At 34.5% G+C, this 17,500-nt stretch overlaps 1 protein-coding gene across 6 annotated transcripts in view; it reads right to left on the reverse strand.

Annotated features, from left to right (window-relative positions):
- The window catches only part of LOC106871929 (regulating synaptic membrane exocytosis protein 2), a 309,716-nt gene that overhangs the window by 226,703 nt on the left and 65,513 nt on the right, over nt 1-17,500 (reverse strand). For all 6 annotated transcript variants that reach the window (XM_089355577.1, XM_089355576.1, XM_089355579.1 and 3 more), the window contains exon 2: nt 3,087-3,238. In XM_089355577.1, coding sequence (XP_089211703.1) covers nt 3,087-3,107 — 21 coding nt within the window. In that variant the 5' untranslated portion in view covers nt 3,108-3,238. The remainder of the gene's footprint in view (nt 1-3,086; nt 3,239-17,500) is intronic.

Below are 17,500 nucleotides of genomic sequence, written 5' to 3' on the forward strand. Positions count from 1 at the left end.
ATATATATATAATATATATATATATATATATATATATATATATATATATATATATATATATATATATATATATATATATATATATATATATACTATATATATATATATATATATATATATATATAATATATATATATATATAATATATATATATATATATACATATATATATATATATACATATATATATATATATATACATATATATATATATATATATATATATATATATATATATATATATATATATATATATATATATATATATATATATATATATTATATATATAAATTTCGAGTGGCACAGAGAAAAGTCAAAAGAACTAAACTAATTCTCTTACATTAAAAATAGTAGAATGAAAATGACTTACCACGCGAATAATACACAAAATATTTATATTTATGATAGGAAAATGTTAGACACATTCAGTGTCATAAATTAAATGTATGGAGAGTTTCATCATTATTTCTGAGTTTACACAGTCTTTAACAGTCGGTTGATGATGGCTGCTTGCCAGAATAATTTTACAGCACAGCGACACGATCATAAGAGATATTATCTCCAGACGAACACCGCAGTAAATTTCTGTTTTAATGTACGTATTTATATTATGGATGATACGTAAACGACTAATTTAATGATTTAATCCAATAGTTCTGTTCTTTACAACAGATTTGTTTCAATTATGTGACTGTTCGCAACGTAAGTGAGTGTTTATTCATTGTATTCTATATATTGGTGACGTCAGATTTGGTCTAAGCACTTATTCGTTGTGCGCACATGCTATTGACAATGTGCAAAGATGCAGAAATGCATCAGATGTTTTCACAGGATGTTCTGTAACGTCTTCCGTCCCTCTACCTTGTATACTGTACTTTTAAATACAGCACGTTCATAAAAGATGTTATCTCCAGACAAATACAGAAATACCTTTTACCTGTTACTTGTTTCAGTCATTAGGTTCAGGCCATGCTGAAGCACTGCCTTGAAGTATTTTACTCTAGCGAATCAACACCAGTACTTATGTTTTTTTGAAAAACTTGGCACTTCTATCGCTGTCTCTTACTGAACCGGTAGACTATGTTGGGGGACAAAGGCACAAAGTCACACGCACACTCACATACATACACACACACAGACGCGCACACACACATATATGACAGGATTCTTTCGGTTTTCATCTCCCAAATCTACTCACAAGGCTTTATTCGGCCCAAAGCTATAATAGAAGACATTCGCAATGGCTATCACGTAGTGGGACAGTACCCGGAGCCATGAGTTTGGAAAACTCACTAAAGACACAAAAACTATATCCATTTCTGATTTCATCATTTAATTGTTATAGTATCATATATTATATATTATATATTAAAGACCTGCAGTAATTCTACAACCTGGTCATTGTTAGTTTTCTTCTCTGTTTTAGTTAAAATCAATAACTTGCTAAATCTTTTAGTCCATAGCTTGGTTACTTGGATTAACTTCCTTCTGTATTTCTTTTATTCTATTCCTCTCTCCTGACGTTGCTTTCATATTTTGTCATGCACAAGATATAATTTATCCCATTGTGACGTATTTTACTTTCATTCAATCTGGATATATATGCGAGAAGGTAACGATTATGGTTCCCTGAAGTCTTCATAATAAAGCTGAGGTATGTGCGCAGTTCACTTCTGTATTTACCGGAAAATTGAAAAGAATACTAGCCATTGTCAATATTGCTTATTCCATGCTGCTTATTTATTTCTAGCATGAAGTTCTCCTATCGGCCAGTTAAAACAAGGGACATAATCATTACTTCATAATATTTGGCAGGATGAGAGGTTTGAATTTGAAATAAAGGAATAAGGGAAAAGACACAGAGAACATACATATTTATTTAGTACGAAGGTCCTAAAATTTCTAGTCAGGGGTAAATGATCCATGTAGTAAATATATTACTACTAAGTTTTTGTTTTACACTTATTTATTGCCATAACTGCAAATATAGTATCATTTGCTTTTACTGGGTGATATTCTTATTGTTTCGGTAAGTAGGTATTCGGCTATGTTTCGTTTATTGAAACATTTAGATTACAGGTCTACTTAAGGTAGCGAGCTCGCAGAATCTTTACCACGTTGGGCAACATGCTTGGCGACGTTGTGAGTTAAAATTCCTCCGATATCGACATGCTTTTCATCTTTCCGGGATTAATACGATAAGTACAAGCCAAGCACTAGGGTCGATATAATTTCGACTAACTCCAGTTCTCGCAAAATTTCAGGCCTTGTACTTATAGATCTACATGATCGCAGCTGACGTAGTACTATAAAAAATCAATAAAGCCTAACATATCAGTTATGTTTGCTCAGTCAAATCAAAATGGCGAAAAACTTGGATTAACAGAATTGAGACACTTAAACTGTCTTTTGTGTTCGGCAATTTCCGCCGTTTCACAAAAGTCTATTTGAATTATTGCTGACGTTGTTTTAGTTTAATCCCAATATACAAAGGGTCATGATTTGCTTCTAGATGATAGGGTGTGATCTGAGGGACAAATGCAAAGATTGTCTGATTGGCTCATATATTAATTAATAAATGTTTAATGACAATAAATGCATACCGTATCACGTGGGATTAAAGCTGATATGGTATTCTTTTATTTTTTCAGTCATTTGACTGCGGCCATGCTGGAGCAACGCCTTTAGTCGAAAAAATCGACCCCAGTACTTATTCTTTGTAAGCCTAGTACTTATTCTATCGGTCTTTTTTTGCCGAACCGTTAAGTTACGGGGACGTGAACACACTAACATCGATTGTCAAGCGATGGTGGACACACATACACACACACACACATACATATATATATATATATATATATATATATATATATATATATATATATATAGGACGGGCTTCTTTCAGTTTCCGTCTACCAAATCCACTCACAAGTCTTTGGTCGGCCCGAGGCCATAGTTGAAGACACTTGCCCAAGGTGCCACACAGTGGGACTGAACCCGAAACCATGTGGTTGGTAAGCAAGCTGTTCATCATACATAGTATAACACACGATTGTAGCTAAATAATTGGTTTATTGTTCCTTACCTTTTTAACGAACGATGCCATTTTGCCGTATATTGCCTCATAAATAATCGGGAAGAGTTTTGAGAATTAATTGAAACGTATCGACAGATTCTGTGATTTCGACTTCATGTCACTTCATTTTTCTGATTCAAAATATATCAAGTTGCGTCAATCTGAAAGGAAATATTGAGGTGTAAGAATTAGACATACATACATATAAATATGTGTGTGTGTGTGTGTGTGTGTGTGTGTGTGTGTGTGTGTGTGTGTGTGTGTGTGTGTGTGTGCGTGCGTGCGTGCGAGAGAGGGTGTTCAAATTCATAAAGTAATTTATAATCAGATGTTTTTATTACTTTGAATGACTCCACCACCTATAAGTGCACATGACCTAATGCTTACATACACGCAACCAAATATATATATATATATATATATATATATATATATATATATATATATATATATATATATATATATATATATATGTGTGTGTGTGTGTGTGTGTGTGTGTGTGAGTAAAAATAAATACAAAAAAAGGGTTTTGTATGATCGTGTATAGAGGAATATATTATTTTATTTAAAAGAGTTCCAACTCTGTCTGTTTTTTATGTTTTTTTATTTATATTCTTGTAAAATTTATGTGGGATATAGAATATGGAATATATAATATATAATATAAAAAAAGATGGATGGTACAATGAAATGAAGTATTGAATGTCTTATTGACTATATGAAATATTGAGTGTTCAATATAAAGGATTAAATATATAAATATGTAAAGGCGAATACGTATTTTCTATACCTTGTGGTATTTCATCATGGCCGGTATGACAGACTGTAACAGACTGTAACAGACTGGCTGGTTTTCTGTCTTTTATACCAATTCCTTTGGACAGCATCAGTATGTGTTTGGCTATTTTTAGAGTTGATGCCAAGTTTATTTTTAGAAATGATGACATTTGATAGATCTTTTGTGTTTTGGTTATAGGGATAAGATTTTTGAACCCCAAGTAGGATAAATTTAACCATTGTTTGTTAAGAGTAGGTTTGAATTTCTTAATAAAGTCCTTTTCTTTGCATTTTCTTTCAATTTCATTCCGGTTGTAAAGTTTATGGAATGGAAATATAATAAAAGTTTGATGACCACATGTTGCCAGATGGTTACTCAGTGGTATTTGGCGGACTTCTGGGTTTTTAATCTGTTGTCGATGCACCCGTGAGCGTTCCGATAGTGCATTACCTGTCTGGCCAACGTACAGTTCTTCACAATTAGGGCATTTGATGCAGCAGATTAGATTTCTACTTTTGCAGTTCATGTTCGCATTGGTGAATATTTTCCCTGTTTGGATGTCATACGTTCTGGTCGTTATATCTAATGTCTTGGAAGTTAACTATGTCAGTATTAGTTGTATTGCTGAAGTCGATCTAGCTAAGTGTGCTAATTGAATATTACATACGTCTACTGTATGAGAGTTTGTATGTTATACTCCATGTCCAACATCTTTGTGCAATCCTATATATATATATATATATATATATATATATATATATATATATATATATATATATACATACATATATACATATATACCTATATATATATATATGTATATATGTATGTATGTCTGTATGTATGTAGATGCACACACGCGCGCGTACACAGTAACACAATGAAAAGTATATTGAGTGCAAGAAACCAAGTAAAGAAATATGTTAAAGTTTACTATTTTACAAATACTTCAGCTTTCTTGATGAAGATATATTCGTTATATGCTGTATCTACCCACGAATATTTCCTTTGCTAACAGCAATACTTGTGACGTCAGAATAACGTATTTCCTGCCATCTATGATTCATTTGGTGTTAGCATCGGCAGTTACGTCGAGAGCCTGATGTATGCGATCTTGTATGATACATCGAAGGTAGATCAACACCAAAATTCAAAACTCTGCGTATAGGATTGCACAAAGATGTTGGGCATGGAGTATAACATACAAACTCTCTTACAGTAGACGTATGTAATATTCAATTAGCACACTTAGCTAGATCGACTTCAGCAATACAACTACTACTGACATAGTTAACTTCCAAGACATTAGACATAACGACCAGAACGTATGACATCCAAAAATGTCTGTTTCCTGATATGCGTCGGTTTGATTAAAGCTCATTTAACCTTTTGCCTGTCAAATGCATTTTCATACGTTTATCTTAAACATTCATGCTTGTTTTCAGACATTTACTTGGCCCTTGTTTCATACGTTCTAAATAATATAACTGGCTTCCCGTCGCTTACGACGTGATGCGATCAAAGGAAAAGCCATCTCGTGAAATTAACGTGCGAGTGGCTGAGTAATGCACAGACACGCGTATCCTAAATGTAATTCTCAGGGAGATTCAGCATGATATAGAATGTGATAAGGCTGGCCCCTTTAAAAAACATGTGCTATTCATTTTTGCCAGCAGAGTGGACTGAAACAACGTGAAATAAAGCGTGTTGTTTATGGACACAACGCGCCGCCTGTAATCGTACTCGCGACCTTATGATCGTGAGTCGAATACGCAATGCAATAAGCCATGCGCCTTCACTCTGAATAATATAAGGTTATTATTTCTCAAGTCCTAGATTTCTCTGGTAATCAAAAAAATAATAATAAATGCGAATGTGTATCGTATATGATATATGAACGCCAGTGAAATATGTCCTACACGTCACGTGTGATACACAAGACAGACGACGGGTTAAAACTAAACAGCAAATACAATATATTTTATGGTTCCCATATTAGCCAGCAGACAATATATTTTCGCTTCGTAAATAATTGTTTCCGTTAATTTTTTTCCTATAAAGTGGGCGGCTTTTTTTTTTTCTGGATATTGTTTTAGCTGGCTCTGTGATGATCATTCGCCATTTGCTCTGTCGATTATTTTTCACAAAGCTGCGCTGCTGTTGTTTAGTTTTATGCAAACTCTAATGAGCAGATACTCAGGAAAAATATTCAAAATGCAACCAAAACAAATTGCTACCATAACAAATCTATAACAACACGACAGCGAAATAGAGACTGATTGATTTGCCGGATATAAACAAATAAAATTAATCCGAAGATTACAGAATTTCGTTTCGCAGAACCGATCCCCAACGATGTTTACGTTAGCATTAAAAAATATTTTCTGATGTGTTAGCTAACGAATTTCCTCTAGCAATAAATGTAAAATAATGTCACATTAGTCAACCTTAACAATAACATGTGTACATGTGTGTGTATATGAGAGAGGGAGAGAGAATGAGACAGGCAGAGAAAGAAAGAAAGAAAAATAATATATCGTCATGTGAAAGTTCATATTCAGAAGGTCTGGATAGTTATCAGAGGGTCTGGATAATCCAAGCGCTCCGTGTTAGAAATGGCATCACCATTACTCCCAAGCATGGCATCATGGAATATTAACAAAACATCTATCGAGAAACTCGTGCAGAGTCCCATCGACACATCCCTTCATGAAATATGAAGTTAATGATTGATACTGTCTGTAGACCAGGCAAAGGGTGTCAATGAGTGTTAAAACCAAGTAGAAAAATTAAATATGTAATTATACAAGAAATTCAAGGTGGTCTTCTAGTAAAATATGTGCTACTTAAAGACCTTAACTCACAAGTACTAAATGCTTCCCTGTATTTATGTAATAGTGCTCACCAAAATATACACATACATACACACACACACACATATGTGTATATATAATATGTATGTATATCATTATTCAGTTTTATTTAAAAATTTCCTGCCAATAGAGAAAGATTCATTTTCTAATTTAGATCCAAGGCTCCTTCATTGGAATTTCAACATCAACAACAGGGTACTTTTGTATGTATGTATGTATGTATGTATGTATGTATGTATGTATGTAGGTATGTGTACGTGTAGATTTGTATGTTTTGTTTTATGCATGACTTTTCATGAATATAACGTAAATAACATAGATTCGTTTCGGCCATTATCGGTCCAGGCCATGACTAACTCAATAGCACCAACTGGAAAAGCCTCTTAATTAATTATTTCGGTACACCATGGACCACTGAAACAGATAGTTGTTGTTGGCTGAGACGTATCCTGGTATAGGTGGCTTATCCAGTATTTCCTGGAGGAATTTGTCCAAGTACTGTTTGAAGATTGTGGGGTCGTTTTCTACTTTAATTTCTTTCGGGATAACATTGAAAAAAGCAGGACCATTTGCAGTGAAGAAACTGTGTCTCGATGTTCTTATGTGAAGTGATCTCGACCTTTATAGTGGACGTAGTGCACGGGGGGGGCTAGACTTGAGTGAATTGTAAACATAATACCGATATCATTTCGATAATATTGGTGGAGGTGCAAATAATGTATCACTCACGGCGGCGTTGCAGAGAATAGAGTTTCAGCAGTTTAAGTCGAGTCCAATAATCGAGTCCCGTCATGCCATTTATTATTTTAGTAATTGATCTTTGCGGCGCTTCGATCCTCATTATGTCTTGTTTTCTGTAGGGGGACCACAAAGGGCGGCAGTATTCGAAGTTGGACCCAGCGAATGTGGAGAAGAGAAGGATGTAGGCTAATACGGTAATGGACGAATATGTTTTCGAAGGTATCCTGCAATCAGTAAATGGCCCAGCTTAGTTGGGTGTTTAGGTCATTCTTGAGGTAATGTTTTTTCGATAGTTAAGTGCATTTCCATATACTTCGAAAATGTGTGAAACGCCCAGCTGAGCTAAGCCTAAGATTGCAGGAAGATTTTCAAAAAATATCCCCCGAAGTGATAACACTTTCTGATAATCTCTCATTTAGTATTTCGACACTCCACAAAGGTAGGGATTCGTGAATATTAGAAAAGAACATCATATATACATACGTATCAAACAATGAGGTAGAGGTTTTGTAATAAAGTATACATTATCAGCGTGGTTAGGTAGCATCGGTTTATTACAAGTCTCCAGTGCGATTGAACTATACCAGCAGCACTGTCATACTTTTGTATACTTTTCATTCATCTATGCCATTACATAATGATTTTCTGACAAATCCAAATCGCCAATCGATTTAGTTTTTTATATTTGGATATTTGTTCGCTTTTTGTTTCATAAAATGTGTGTGTGTATGCGCGTGTGCGTGTGTGCGTGTGTGTGTGTGTGCGTGCGTGTGTGTGTGTGTGTGTGTGTGTGTGTGTGTCTTTATTTCCATGTTTGCTCTCCAACTGAATTTCGGGCAAATGTTAATGGTGAGAAATACCGTTTGCTTTAGCATATATATATATATATATATATATATATATATATATCGATAGACAGACAGACAGACAGACAGACAGATAGATAGATAGATAAATAGATAGATAGATAGATAGATAGATATGATATAGATATCATATATATTATAAATATATTATATAAACATACATATTACATACGTGTATTTTCTATTGACTATATGCATATGTATTAATATATACATATTCTGTATGTATGTATGTATGTATGTATGTATGTATGTATATATGCATGTACGTATGTATTCTAGTAAGTCAGTTGGCAAAGTTCTTAGTACGTTGAATCGATTACATTGCAGTAATCGTTCCGGATCTCTGCCCTCTGTCATCTTTGCCCTTCTTTGATTCGAAGTCGATAAATGAAGTACCATTTCCATACTTTTATCCTTATCTCACTCACCCTGTCTGTCTGTCGACCTCCCTTTGTTGAAAAATCGGTGTGTTGAGAACTGGCTCGTGATGGACTTCATGCCGTCTAAAGCCGCTTATAATACGGTACATGTCACGAATGCGCTCCAACAAATCTATCAAAAATTTCTGTGGGAACGCCGAGGCATGTGTGTGTGTGTGTGTGTGTGTGTGTGTGTGTGTGTGTGTGTGTGTGTGTGTGTGCGTGCGCGCGTATCTGTCTGCCTCTTTGTCTGTCTCTCTGTGTTAAATGAGTAATTAAATGAGGATCTTCATGGAAGTTTTGACAACTTTCCTGAAGATCGTGTGAGCCTACAGGGACACTCAGTGCAGCAAGAGGCTGACTCGATCCAGATTAAAGACTATTAGTCTTCACTATGGTATTGCATACTCTTTTTCCCCGACTGTTAATACTAAACACACACACACACACACACATGCGCGAGTTTGTATAACAGTCTAAAATCCTTCAACTTCAAAAATTAGGCCTCTACATCAAAATGTGGCGGTGGCCATATCATGGAATCCTCTTGGTCTTCAGTAGTTCTGCACAGTAGAATTAATATATCAAGGTTTATACGAGTATTTTAGCTGATCATGTCCATCCTATGATACAATCATTATTCCCAAGTTGTAATCCAGTTTTCCAGAATAATAATGCTCGAATTCATTCGGCTAATGTTATTCAAAATTGGTACAAATAACACAATATTAACGTACATCATTTGGTTTGGCCCCTACCATTGCCGAAACTCAGTGCAATTGAGAATGCATGGTGCAATGGAGCAGCAAAAAAGGAGCGGCTTTCCTCCGCCACTGCTGAAAGAGCGGAAACAAGATTTTTACCTGCATGATGGGTAAAATAACTTAATTAACACCTGCTCAGCACCTGTACGAATCAGATTCTGAACGCATTAAAGCCGTGATTGATACCAAAGGTGAACCAATTCCGTTTTTAGTAATAAAACTTCTATTTAGCATAGTCATTCCATTATTTTGTCCAACACCTTTATATGCCTCTGTGTCTATTTATGCGTAATGGATGCGTATGTACAGATATATTCACAAACACCTATGTATATCTATTTATCAATCTCTCTCTCTCTCTCTCTCTCTCTCTCTCTCTCTCTCTCTCTCTCTCTCTCTCTCTCTCTCTCTCTCTCTCTGTATATATATATATATATATATATATATATATATATATAAATATATATATATATATAAATATATATATATGCATGTATGTATGCATGTGTTTGTATATATATATATGTGTGTGTGTACATATGACTACTTTCATAATTATGAGTGAATATATATGCATTCATACACGCACATATATATATAACTATATCTATACATACATACATACACATGCACACGAGTACACACACATGCGCGCACACACACACACACACATGTAAACATATGCATAAGCCTTTAAAAACATACAAAGAGAAATAAACGGATACATGTATATACAATTATACGTATACATATATGTAGAAATATCGGCGTACATATAAAGTTATTTGTTTATATATATAGGTACATGTTCAACATATATTTACAAAAATTTATACATATGTGCGTACGGTTTTGTGTGTTTGTATGTGTATCCGTTTGTAATTCATATGTTCTGTATAAAATGCTTTCACGTTTGGTGAAGCCATCAAGTTTACACTAATCTTTACTTTATAAAATGTTATCTGAGCCCCATCGCATGAAAAAGTCTGGAATTAGAGATAAAGAATAAAAATCAATAATAGCAGGATGCTTCATTGCTTGACTGTGCTGTCATCTCACATGTTATTTGCTATCATAAATATAAATCATACGAACTACGTATGTCATACATTGACGTTTAGAAAGCATCTATATAAATAGGTGTCCTTTATACAAAGAAGCCTTTCATTATACAATATGAACATATTGAATTTGAAAAACAGAATGACTTGAGAGAGAACTATATTATTAAGCTATAGATATTATGATGTTTAAGGAAACTTCGAGTGACTAAATGAAGTTAAACGAAAATTTACCTTGAAAGCAGTCTTAGGTCTTAATAACAACTTACGAAAATGTTTAATAATAATAATAATAATAATAATAATAATAATAATAATAATAATAATAATAATAATAATAAAGAAGCAATTGTGGTCGTTGCAAAAGGTGGTAGTGGTACCAATAATTGTCAGAGCCCTGAGAACTGTGAGTAAAAATCTTGAGAAGTACACGGAACAAATAGAGGCTGCAATATGAGTGGAGCACCTGCAGAAAACAGCACTGCTTGAAACGCTCGAATACTCCGGATGATGCTCGAAAAATAAGGCAAAAATCTACCTGAATATCAATTGAGTGAATGATCTGACTTATTCAACAACAGTATTAGTGACGAAGGAAAATGGAATTGATTCTAATTGTGACAGAGAAGAGACGGGCTTCATTCTTTTCAACCAAATATTGAAAAGAAAATTTAAACATAAAACTGCGAAAAAGAAAGTAAATCTAATCTTACAAATCTAGACAAAAAGGAATCCAACATAAAACTGAATATATATATATATATATATATATATATATATATATATATATATATATATATATATATATATATATATATACATACATATATATATATATATATATATATATATATATATATATATATATATATATATATATATATATATATATATATATATTCAAAATAAGTAAATAGAAAACTTTCTGGTATCAAAGTTAAAGCTCAAGAAATGAACAGCAACAAAAACACACAAACTAAGACGCGTTCAAAGACATGAATGTTTCTGCCAGAAAGAGATATTATTTCGAATAAATGTAAAATGACAGAAAAAAATATCATATCACGATAACTGACTTGGATTAAGTACTTTCCTCCATGAAGAGAATGATAAACTACCGCAAGAAGTTGTTTAACTCAACAAGAACAAAATGTTGCACTCAATATACAATGAAACATAGAAATAGTTAGAAATCAGTACACTATATAAAGATTGCTGAAAACAATTACAAACACCCTTAGCACTAAATACGCATGCACTGCACAAAGGACGGATGAAAAAGAAGTTTAACATCATAACTAGAATTAACATAGTGCACAGTCGATAAGACGAATGTTGTGTATGAGCTGAAGCCGAGACCGATGAAATAAACTGAAATGCAGCAATGACATTCCGACACATGGCACCTAGAATCGCACCGGAAAAGAAAAATCGAAGGTTTGGTAATTCAGCTTAGAACCCGGTCTCCCAAGTAGGTATTTCTGGAGTTGTATTCTAAGGTTACACATTTGGAAACCATAGGCTATCTAGGAGCTTGATGTTTCCCACTGACACCGTCAGAATATATCACAGTTATGACAATGTTGCTACCTATATTTATTGGAAGTAATGCAGAAATGGACCCAGATGCAGAAAATTGACACAAGTATGCCTGGAAGATTATAGGAGGAAATTAACTTTGAGTTTCTGAGATATAAACAGGAGATAAAGGTGAATTGACTGGTGATCAATACAAAGATCTTGTACATTTATTGAGGGACTTGTCCAAATGACAATAATACCCTTCGTAGACACAGTTGAGAATCTCCTCAAATTAAAAAAGAACCCGGAGATTCAAATAGCAAGAATAAACGCATGAAAGGTCCCAATCTTCGTTGAAGCGCTATGAAAGATGGGGCACGATACAGAATAACAAATGAATTAAAGAATTGCTCGGAAAGCTCTTCTTAGGCGAAATTCAGAAGATAATGCTTTAAGGAAGTGAAGAACAGAAAAGATTATATTCAAATCTTCTTTCCGTAAGAGCAACAGAAAGGCTCCGGCAGAAAAGACTACGAACATTATAATCCTTTCTACTATGGGCAAAGGGATTATTGTTTGATGGGAAGGGACTAATCGATTACATCGACTCCAGTGTTTTACTGGTACTTAATTTACCGACCCGAAAAGATGAAAGACAAAGTCGATGTACGTGGAATTTGAACTCAGAACGTAGCGGCAGACGAAATACCGCCAAAACATTTCGTCCGGCGTGCTAACGATTCTGCCAGCTCACCGCCTTGATTGCAAACGTAATAATAAAACTAAAGATCATAATAAACCTTTTTACAATTGGTACAAGGCCTGAAATTCGGAGGAGGTGGGGGCTAGTCGGTTACATCGACTCCAGTACTCAACTGGTACTTATTTCATTGACTCCGAAAGGATGAACGGCAAAGTCAACCTCAACGGAATTTGAACTCAGAACGTGAAGAAGGAATAAATGCCGCTAAGCATTTTTGCCCGGCGTGCTAACGATTCTTTTCTTTTTTTTTTCTGCTCTAGGCCCAAAATTTTCGGGAATGTGGCCAGTCGATTAGATCTACCCCAATACACAACTGGTACTTAATTTATAGACGTCGAAAGGCAAGCTTGACTTCGGCGGAATTTGAACTCAGAACGTAAAGACAGACGAAATACCGATAAGCATTTCGCCAGACGTGCTAACGTTTCTGCCAGCTCGCAGCCTTAATAACCATAGTAATAATATAATTAATGTATCGCTCTAATCTTCTGTCTAGCTCTCATCACATTAACAAATGTTCTGAATAAAAGTAATACTGATTATAAATGCTAAAGACGAATTATATGGGTTACTTAAAACTAGATACACTTATAAAATATTAGCCATGAATTCATTCTCGACACGAAACTGAGTATGGATCTTGAAAAGTGTGCTACAGCTGCTGTAAAAAGAAGGAAATTAACTGAAACGATGTGAATTAAATTAGATTCAGATGCAGAAATCAATGAGTTAGGGCATATTTACAGAACACTAAAGAGTAGCTAAAATTGGTTAGAGAAATTAAAGAGAAAATTCAAACGTGGTGTTCAGATGACTCGGCTTAATATTAAAACTGAAATAATTCTGTAAAAATAATACGATAGCTTTAAATAGGCAAACAATTCATACGTCACCGTGATAAACGAGAAGAGAATTTCAGAGATTAGACAGTAAAATGAAAAACTAGGGCCCAACTAATAATGAGACGTTTTGGCATAGCCATTTTAGCGCCGCTTAATTGAATGGATGGATGCTGATTTATTTGACGTATGTTTCAATATTTCTTTCCGTCTCTCTCAGTCTCTCTCAATATGTGTCTTTTATCTTTATTTGTTTCGTACTGGGGCACCATATATATATATATATATATATAACGTTGACCACTAAAGTGGACATTTAATCAGTTAATGTGCTAGAAATAGACAACATGTGTCTACTAAGACCTAAATTGTTCTCAAAACGAAATTCAGCGAAATACCCAATTTTGATTATATAGATAGATAGATAGATAGATAGATAGATAGATATACATGTACATATATTTACATACATACAAATATACATGCATACATACATACATACATACATACATACATACATACATACATACGACGGACTTCTTTCAGTTTCCGTCTACCAAATCCACTTACAAGGCTTTGGTCAGCCCGAGGTCATTGTAGAAAACAATTGCTCAGGGTTCCACGCAGTGGGACTGAACCCGGAACCATGTAGTTAGGAAGACACTTCTTACCACACAGCCATCCCTGCACCTGTATGAGTATATTTCTGCGCGTGTTTGTGTATTTGCCTCCAGTGTGAAAACAGAATGTCACGAAATGACCAGCCAGCTATACAAAATCGCCATCGTCTCGTTCCGAAAGCTTGAAAGATGTAGATGAAATATATCTGCCCTGGACACAAGGAAGATAGCACCTTATACAAATAGAGAACTATGGCAAAATACATCTACTAAGGCTACAAAAATACTTAGAAACCAACAAAGGGAAACTGATAAATGTAATAGATTTTTATTCTTTTGCTCTTGCTTGTTTCAGTCATTTCACTGTGGCCATACTGGATCACCACCTTGAGTAAGAAAACAATAAAGTATTTAGTGAAGCTTACTCCGCATGAGGAAAGAATTAGATAAGGATGCAACCAAAAAGGTGAAACGGCAAAAGACAAGATCAAAACAGATTTTAAATTTACAATAAAAAAAAATGAAGAAAAAATTCACTCTATGGCAAAGGCTCTGCAAGAGTCAACAAACAGAATGTATGTCAGGGTGAAAGTCAACATTGGTTGATAGGCACTGCACAGAAACAAAGATAGAATTTGTGATTTTAGCTGCACCTAATCAATGCTTAGCGATATACAAATGTAAAAAGAAAATAGTGAAAAAAATGGCTAAGTGAAGATTAAGTAATCAATACAGTAAGAGTATTGGCCACATCGTTTCTCGTTGCCAAGTTTGAATGTTTGTACAGATATGATCGGTTCGACAGCTATGTACTGGGTGAGATGCCTCTTTGAAGTGAAAATAGGTAAGTGATGTAAGCGTCTATCTAATAGATTATATTCTCAGTGATCTATAAAGTAATTTCAATATACTAGAAATAACAAATCTAAACGAAAACAACATGCATATCCAAGGAATACACAGCTGCATTCGTTAATGCAGTGAAAGACCAGACATTTTGAGGGGAGGGAGCAAGACAATTACAATGATCCTTGTACTTGACTTGTACCTACTTATTTTTTTATCGACCCCGAATGGATGAAATGGAAAGCTGACCTCCATTGAATTTGAATTCAGTACGTAATGAGTCGGTCAAAACACTACAAATTATTTTTCGACGCTGAGTCAGCTTGATGCCTTAAAATGAGCGCTAATAATAGCTTCAAATTTTGGCACAAAGCCAGCAGTTTTAAGTGAAGAATACAAGTCGTTAACATCAACCCCGGTACTTGACTGGAACTTATTTTGTCGACCACCAAAAGAATGAAGGTTAAAGCCGACCTCAGCTGAATTCGAACTCAGAATGGAACGAGTCGGAAGAAAAGCTTTAAAACATTCTTTATCTGATGCTTGAACAATTCTACCAACTCTTGTGTCAGCCTTGAAATCAGTAATAATAATCCATTCTAAGACAGCAAGTTGGCAGAATCGCTGGCACACCGGATAAAATGCATTGCAGCATTTCGTCCGTCTTCATGTTCTGAGTTTAAAATCCGCCAAAGTCGGTTTTGCTTTTCATCCTTTCGGAGCCGATAAAATAACATTTGAGTACAGGGATCGATGTAATCGACCTTACAGCCTACCCCGAAACTGCTGGTCTTGATCTAAAATTTGAAACCAGCAATAATCCTTTGTATCATAGGCACAAGGCTCGAAATTTTAGGGAAGGGGTCTAGTAAATTATATTGAGCCCAGGTTTCAAATGGTACTTATTTTATCGGCTCCGAAAAGATGTAAAGTAAATTGACTTCAGTGGAATTTGAGCTTAGAATGTAGACAAAAAAAATATTGGTTTCCAATTTTGTCGCAAGGCCAGTAAGTTCAGAAAAGATTGTAAGTCGATTATATCGGCCCCAGTCTTCAACTGGTGCTTATTTTATCGACCCCGAAAGGAGGAAAGGCAAAGTCGACGTCGGTGGAATTTGAACTCAGAACATTAAGTTAGACGATATGCCGTTAAGTATTTTGCCCGGCGAATTAATGATTCTGCCAGCACGTCACCTTGAAAACAATGATGATAATGAAAAAGGAAGCGTGGCTTTCAATGCACTCTGGTAATTCAGCAACAAAAAATTAGAACCATACCACCAAGAGTAAACGGGAACAAAACAACACTGAGTTGGTGGAAAAACCTGCGTTGGTGATTGAAACAAAAGCAGTTGTCACGAAAAATTCTATTGCAGAAAAGGTTTGATTTTTAAAAACACAACTTGTGACCTCAAGGTCTGTTTTTAATGTAAATGTACCACGTACTTAAAAAATAACTGTAAGTGAATAAATAATTAATAATCTGTAGTAAAATCAACTTTATTGTTCGTATAATTAAAGACACATTTTAGCTGTTAATTTTAAAGTTAATTTTATTGCAAGTCGTATATTTTCTCCACACGCAACTGTTAGTCACCCATGGGGAAATATAACAAATAGTTGACTCGGAAATGTTTTAACATTTCCGGGATATTAAGTATGATTAATTAAAGCATTATAAATATTCTAGCCTTATCCTTATGTCACGTAATACAGCAATGGGATTCCGAAAATCTTTGGACTGGAAAATAAGTGGCTGTGTGATTAAGAAGCTCGTTCTGCAACGGCGCGGTTTTAGGTTCAGTCTCATTGCGATACCCTGGACACTGGACCGACCAATGCCTTCTAAGAGAATTTGGTGGAATACCGTCATATATGTAATAATAATTCTTTCTAATATAGGAACAAGGCCTGAAATTTGGCGGTCGGGGATAGACGATTACATCGACCCAGTATGTAACTGGTATTTATTTTATTGACCGCCACGCAAGGATGAAAGACAAAGTCGACTTCGGCCGAATTTGAACTCAGAACACTAAGACAGACGCCCGGCGTGCTAACGATTCTGCCAGCTCACCGCCTTAATAATAATAATAATAATAATAATAATAATAATAATAATAATAATAATAACAATAATAATAATAATAATAATAATAATAATAATAATAATAATAATAATCATTATTAGGTTAAAGCATGCTATATATGTATTTCATTTAATTGCTCTCTAATTACATTAAACACGGAAATGTAAGGCATTCTACTAGTTTGTTGTATGTCATCAATTTGTGTAAAACTTGCCTCTTCAAACGTTTGTTTAATTCCA

Source organism: Octopus bimaculoides, chromosome 7 (genome assembly GCF_046866305.1).
Source record: "Octopus bimaculoides isolate indiv1 chromosome 7, ASM4686630v1, whole genome shotgun sequence".
Classification (NCBI taxonomy): domain Eukaryota; kingdom Metazoa; phylum Mollusca; class Cephalopoda; order Octopoda; family Octopodidae; genus Octopus; species Octopus bimaculoides.